General features: G+C 43.3%; 1 protein-coding gene across 1 annotated transcript; it reads left to right on the top strand.

Moving 5' to 3' along the window:
• The first annotated feature begins 4,573 nt into the window (after positions 1 to 4,573).
• On the top strand, positions 4,574 to 5,392 carry LOC136840997 (uncharacterized). The gene has a single exon (XM_067108019.1). The coding sequence runs from the start codon at positions 4,574 to 4,576 to the stop codon at positions 5,390 to 5,392; it is 819 nt and encodes a 272-aa protein (XP_066964120.1).
• The last annotated feature ends 2,143 nt before the right edge of the window (positions 5,393 to 7,535 follow it).

The raw sequence follows: 7,535 nt of genomic DNA, 5'->3' as shown, positions 1-7,535 counted from the left end.
TGTTTTACGTGGCTAAGAACCAATTGGTTACCTAACAACGGGACCTACAGCTTATTGTGGAATCCGAACCACATTATACCGAGAAATGAATTTCTATCACCAGAAAGAAGTCCCCCTAATTCTTCGTTGGCCGGTCAGAGACTCGAACTCGGGCCTAGCAGAGTGCTAGCCGACAACTCTACCGACTCACCCAACGAGGAACTCAGTCCTCGCTGAATGGATGGTTTTCATCTGACATCAAGAACCCATGAGTGAGTCTTGTATGTCCAATCCTAAGTCTACATAACATTGTTTCTTGTCTCCCTGGCATATAGGGATATGACCAAGGAGATACCGATGACGCAATACTGCGCATTTTTGTATTTGTTGCAATATTTTCCCAAAGGGGCTGCCAAAGAATTTTAATTTTCTGGCCTACTAGTGGATATACATCCCTATATGTTATCTGGGGACATGAATACCCATATAGGTGAGAGTTCTGATGGCTTTGATGAAATACATGGAGGAAGGGTTTGGAAGAAGAAACCAGGAAGGTGATAGATTGTTGGAATCAGCAGAAGCTATGAATCTGGTATTCTTGAATACACGGTTTGAGAAAAGGAGAAGTCATCTGGTAACATACAAAAGTGGACAAAATGAGGCACAAATTGATTATGTTTCAGTTAGGAAGGAAGAAAAGAAAAGCATTATGGATTGTAAGGCTATTCCAAATAAATCTGTTGTAGTTCAACATTGTTCTGTTTAACTATATCTTCCACTTGAATGTTTACTTCTCATGTCCTTCTTTACTACTAATCATTATCTCTGTCTTTCAATGTTCACTTTCAATCACTTTCTTTTCTGGGCTCCTTTCCATGCTAAAAATCTTTCTAGCAGTTTTACACAATTGTAAAAGATCTGGGATGTAAAGGAAATGCCAAGGGACTGGACGATAGTTGGATGATTAAAATGTATAAACAAAAAGGAGGCGTGTTAAACAACTGTAAATAATGTTTGTGTTGTCTAGTTATCGCAAATGGTTATTTAAAGTTTACTGTGTGGTAGTTTGCTGGTTCGAGTTTACGCTCGGCCATATGAATTATTTACTTGGTGTTGGGTTGTTTTAGCTAATTTATGCATAGTTCTCGGTCACGAACTTTTTAATCGGCAGTGTCTTTCTGTAAACAAATGATAGAAACATCAGTTTAAAAAGAGAGTTCATACAGAACGGATATAACGAATATAACGAAAAAGTTTTGTATTTACCGAGGAATATTTGGACCGTTTGTTATAGGAACACAATTTAAGTAAACGCCTGGTTATACTGTTTTAGAATAAAGTGAACCACATCACATCACTTCAATTAGCCGTTACGCTAATTTACTTAATTCGCTTTGCATATTGTTTCTATCATTCTAGTTATTTAACTTAACACCTTTTGTATAACCAGTATTAAACGTCAACAATATCACTTCAAGTTATATCGATGTTTAACGTCATGGATCTAATAAAGAACTATATGTGCGTATCAAAATTGTGTTTCTCCATCATTCACGTTAAGCAATAGAAGAATAGTGCATTAACATCGTTCAATTAAATTGTTAAACTACCATCAACGACTCACGCTGAAATTCTATTATAACTCTTATACGTGAGCCTTAAAAGTGGGAATTACTGCCTGTTATAAACAACTACAGACAAGATGGAGGGTTTGATGAGACTGTCCAGAATAGTGCTCTCGTCGAAAACTCGGGTACGACAGTCGATATTCGAACATTGAAAAATAAATTGAGATCATCACTTAGGCAACGCAACGAAAAAACGCAATGAACTCACAGGCCTCATAATCAAATCCTGACAACCTGCACTTGGTGAAAATGTGTCTAGAGGAATATAATGAAGCTTTCGATAAGTACCAAAAACTTCAATTATGTCATGGATAACCTCAGACGAATTGGAGCAAGACAGGAATTGTCCAGATATGAGACCAGGAAATTAGCATTCTGCAATTCCGAAACCATACTGGTGAATGGATTGCCATAAACGAAAACGACTTGAAGACGACCTGGAGCGTCTTTTAAGCCGATCTGGTTCAAAACGTTCTTCCCAACGGCCTTCTTCCCTTCCTTCTGGCAAATCGGCTATGTCAGGCTGGGTGCGAGCAAAAGCACGCCCTCGCCGAGTTGCCGAAAAGAACTTATGACAATGAAAAAGGAACAGGAGGCAAAGACAGAAGAGATTCTATTGGATATCGAAATAGCCAAGACTCGAGCAAAAGCACGTGTTTTACAGAAGCCGAAAATGACATTGGCGATGACAATGTTGGTAACAAAGACAATGAGACACATACCAGCATTATTGTGCAACCAGCCAACCATCAGGATGTGAATGTTATGGTCACTGGACCTAGTGTAGCTGCCCTGGAATTTGTGTGAGTGAAGGTGCTAACACACGGCTAACGGTGGCAATATGGCTAACCAGGTTATACTTCCTGTCACCCAGGAAAATGGTGCCAGCTTACAGTCTGAATCCCAGCACTACACAAGAATTTGTTCCCAGAAATTCTTCAGAGACTGTTACTAACACTCGTGCACCTCAATCAACGCTTCGAATGCCACATCATCAACGTTTCAAATCAAGAACAGTATACGTATCTGCCTGTAAATACACCTGCGAACAGTAACTTTGGTGCACCTATCCACTGCCTAATTCACCTCCAGTTAACACCATACAGCAGCAGATTAGTGGGTATCGCCACAGCTCTAGCTTTGCCTGCACCAGGAAGTTCCCAAGTTTACCGGTGATCTTCTGAATACAGTGACTTCATACTGGCGTTTGACACCAGGATCTCCTCTAGAACAGCCAGTAGCAGTGACAGACTTTACTACAGCTACAGCATACCGACGGTGAACCTAAGGACCTCATCAGCAGTTGTATATACATGCAGGCAGACCAAAGGCTATAGTCAGGCAAGACAGTTGCTACAACAAGAGTATGGTGATCCTTATAAAGTATCCCTGGCATACTTGAAACAACTAAACGAGTGGAAGCCGATAAAACCAGACGAAGGGAAATGTCTGAAGATATTCGCATTACTTGCTAAGATGCTTCAGCATGCAAACACTTACTCACCTAGCTGTTCTTGATCATGCACCGAACCTGCAGGTGGTGGTCCAGAAATTGCCAAGTTATCTTCAGAATAAATGGCGGAACAAGCCACAAACCATAGACTCCTCGAGAACAGGTCTTCGTGCTTTGGTGACATTGTCCAGTTTGTTATTAAAGCTGCAGAGTGTGTCAATGACCCAGTGTTCGGCAAAGAAGCAATGCATAGAGAACTGAATTCTAGTAAACCATCAAAAGGGAAACCAACAGAGTCTGCATTTGCTATGCAAGTTAATCATGAGAACCAAAGTAGAACTCGTGGTTTTGGGTCACCCTCCTGTTTTATTGCGGCAAAAATCACGATCTGGATAACTGTGCAGATTTCAGGCAGAAATCTCTCGAAGAGAAAAGAAAGTTTATTATAGAGCAGCGTAGATGCTTCAGTTGCTACGGTCTGAATCATACATCGAAGGGGTGCATTAACAAGCGAAAATGTCACAAATGTGGTAAAGGTCATCCTACGGCCATGCATATAGATGGCTTCAAACTACCTTGGAGGTCAGACTACTCTGACAGATCTTCAAATTCTCAAAACCGTACAGAGGAATCCAGCCAAAAACCTCCAGATACAGCTACCAGCAACGTTATTTCTCATGTTTCCTCAAAGGTTCTTCAAGCAATACTACCTGTTCGTATAAAACAGAGGGGAACCAACCGAGAAGTTCTTACCTACGCCCTCTATGACCCAGGAAGCACAGGTGCTTCCTATCAGAAGAACTGAAAGACGACTTGCAAGCTTCCGGTGTTCAAACAAATCTCGCGTCTGAAAACTATGCATGGGAGAGCATAGTCAAAAGCTACCTTGTCCGGGATCTCGTCGTCAGTGATATAAACGGCCAGAATGGTATACTGCTTCCAAAAACGTATTCCAGACAAGAAATTCCAGTGAGCCATGATCAAATACCACGTCCAGAACTGTTACGACACTGGCCATATCTTCACGACGTGTCAAAATCGATTCCTGAAGTAATGCCAGAAATAGACATCGGTCTACTGATTGGCAGTAATTGCCCATTAGCAATGGAGCCTCTGAAAATCATATCAACAGACGGCAAAGGCCCATTCGCTCTGCAGTATCGTCACGGATGGACAGTCAGCTCCCCGGTAGAAGACAACAGCGTAACGTCTACACATCGAGTAAACAGTAATCGCATTGTGACCGAGGACATTGAGCAGGCTACTGAAATTCTCTCTCAAACAGAATACTGAATATTCTGGAAAGTGACTTTATTGATAGCCGGGTAGCAAGGTATCCTGGAAAGAAAGGATTGTCTCCAGAGGATACTATATTCATGAAGAAGGCCGAAAGCAATGTCGTGTTCAAAGACGGTCACTTTGAGATCCCTCTCCCTTTCAGGAATCAGAACTTAATTGTGCCAAACAATAAGATCCTTGCAATTAAACGAGCACTCTATCAAAAGAAGAAAAAATGCAAAAGGATCCCAAGTACCACTCCGACTACGTCAACTTCATTGACAAAATACTCCAGAATGACTATGCTGAACGTATCCCAGACTCCCTGCTCACAGCCAAATCTGGATATGTGTGGTACCTGCCGCATCATGGAGTGTACAATCAAAGAAAACCGGATAAAATTAGAGTGGTGTTTGACTGCAGTGCCAAATTCCATGGAATATCCTTAAACGATCAGTTGCTGCAAGGGCCTGATCTCACCAATTCTCTGATAGGTGTTCTAACCAGATTCAGAGAACACCAGGTAGCCTTCACTTGTGATGTGGAGTCTATGTTTTACCAAGTGAAAGTACCCAAACACCAATACAACCATCTCAGGTTCCTCTGGTGGCCGAACGGTGACATATCAAAAGAACTCGAAGAGTATTGGATGAAGGTACACCTGTTCGGCGCAGTGAGCTCACCAAGTATCGCCAACTACGCACTTAGACGCGTCGCAGATGAAGGAAACAACTTAAGTTCAGAAGTCGCCCATACAATTAAGCGGAACTTCTATGTCGATGACTGCCTAAAGTCTGTACCGAACGCCACCGAAGCCAGTTCTCTGATTGCTGAACTGACTGCTGCCTGCGGGGGCTGTGGATTCAAACTGTGTAAATATACTAGTAACGACGTCTCTGTCCTAAACACCATCCCAGCTGATGATCGATCCAAAGAGTTAAAGACAAGAGACATCAATTATGACCCACTGCCTACCGAGCACGCTCTCGGAATACTTTGGGTCGTCAAACCGACACATTTGGCTTCTCAGTGTTGTTGCCAAACAAACCGCTGACAAGAAGAGGCATTCTCTCCATAGTATCATCCATCTATGACCCCCTTGGTTTCGCTGCTCCATTTGTGCTGCTGGCAAAGCAAATACTGCAAGACCTCTGCAAAGAAACCACTCTCACCTGGGATGACGAAGTGCCTGATGATCACCAGCAACGTTTCAAACAATGGATTAGCGAAGCCCCAACCTTCAGAAGATAACAATCCCGAGATGTCTAAAGTTACCACAGCAAACAAAAGATACGGCATTTCGGATGCACGTTTCTCAGATGCCAGTACATCTGGGTATGGCGCTGTTGCATACCTAACCTCAAACGAGTGGATGTTCGAAAACTTCATTTCTCATCGGAAAAGCAAGGTTGCTCCATTGAAAGCAACATCTATCCTACGGCTTGAACTCACAGCAGCCGCTGTGGCTGTAAATTTAGGACAGAAAATGACCTTGAGCTTGATCTCCATCTCAACGAAGTCTGCTATTACACAGATTCAACAACAGTCCTTTATTACATCAGAGCTGAGAGAAAGCGTTTTCCAGTGTTTGTGGCCAACAGAGTCCGTCAAATAAGAGACTTCAGCAACGTTAACCAGTGGAAGTACATTAGCACTGATTTGAACCCAGCAGACGTTGCATCACGTGGAGTAGGTTCTGTGATGTCGTCAGACATGACTCATTGGCTGGAGGGTCCGGATTTCTTGAATATGCCGGCTTCAGAATGCCCTGCAAAGATGCACCCAGCACCCGAACCGCAGGTTACAGAAGAGGACTTTATGTCTTTAGCTACTACTGCTACATCAGAAGAAGGCTCACCGTTTATGTCTTTAATCACCCATTTCTCCAGGTGGGAGAGACTGAAGAGAGCAGTAGCAGTATTCATAGCATTTTGGCTTTCTTACGAAACAAAGAAACTATAAATTTAAGGACCACACAGATCATGCAAAAGGCTGAAAAGGCAATCGTTTGCTTTATACAAAAGATCACCTTTGCAAACGAGGTCGAGAATCTCAAGAAAACAACCACGAAAGAAGACAAGAGAGAACACTCACTACCAAAAACGAGTACGATATTCCGTCTCGACCCAGTGCTCATCGACGGAACTCTGCGAGTGGGAGGACGTCTCTCGAAAGCCGCAATGGACTCTGACGTGAAACATCCAATGCTACTGCCACAACATTCGCACGTCACGACTCTAATCATACGAGATGCTCATGAGAAACTCGGCCATGCTGGTAGAAATCACACCATTGCAGCAATTAGAGAACGCTTTTGGATTATTTCAATCAACTCTGCTGTCCGACGTCAACTCCACAAATGCATAATGTGCAGAAAAATGAGAAAGCCATGCCAAGAACAAAAAATGTCCGACTTACCTCAAGATCGTCTCGAGCCAGCTCCACCATTTACATTCACAGGCGTAGACTTCTTCGGGCCGTTCATTATAAAAGAGGGCCGCAAGGAGCTCAAACGTTACGGCGTCATATTCACCTGTCTTGTCAGTCGCTCCATTCATCTGGGAAGCTGCTAACAGTCTTGAAACAGATTCCTTTATTCACTGCCTACAACGCTTCATAGCCCGCAGAGGTACTGTTCAAGAAATCCGATGCGACAACGGGACCAACTTCATCGGAACACGGAATGAGCTGAACAAGGCTTGGTCAGATCTGAACAAAACAAAATCCAAAACAAACTACTGTACATGAATATCGACTGGAAACTCAACCCACCTATGGCATCGCACATGGGCGGCGTATGGGAGCGCCAGATCCGTACCATTCGGAAAGTTCTATCTGCGCTATTCTACGACCACGGGACTCGCCTCGATGACGAATCATTCCGCACGCTTCTCTGCGAGGTAGAATATATTGTGAACTCAAGACCGATCACGACCTGTTCTGATGACCCTGACGACATGGAACCACTAAGTCCGAGTCAGATCCTCCACATGAAGTCACCCAAGAGGTTAATACCGGGACCTTTCGCAAATCAGAATATGTGTACTCGAGAAAAAGGTGGCGTAGAGTACAATATTTGCCAGACTTGTTCTGGAGCAGATGGAAAAGGAGTACATAGTCAGCCTGCAGCAACGCCCCAAATGGAACAAACAACAACGAAATACACGGGAAGGTGACATCGTGCTCCTGAAAGACGA

Source organism: Macrobrachium rosenbergii, chromosome 1, assembly GCF_040412425.1.
Source record: "Macrobrachium rosenbergii isolate ZJJX-2024 chromosome 1, ASM4041242v1, whole genome shotgun sequence".
Taxonomy (NCBI): Eukaryota; Metazoa; Arthropoda; class Malacostraca; order Decapoda; family Palaemonidae; genus Macrobrachium; species Macrobrachium rosenbergii.
Note: the sequence above shows the minus strand (reverse complement) of the source record. Positions and strands in the feature narration are given on the sequence as shown.

Bases quoted from the DNA above. Each gene is read 5' to 3' on its own strand.
- LOC136840997 (XM_067108019.1), top strand. From the start codon at position 4,574: ATGCAAAAGGATCCCAAGTACCACTCCGACTACGTCAACTTCATTGAC.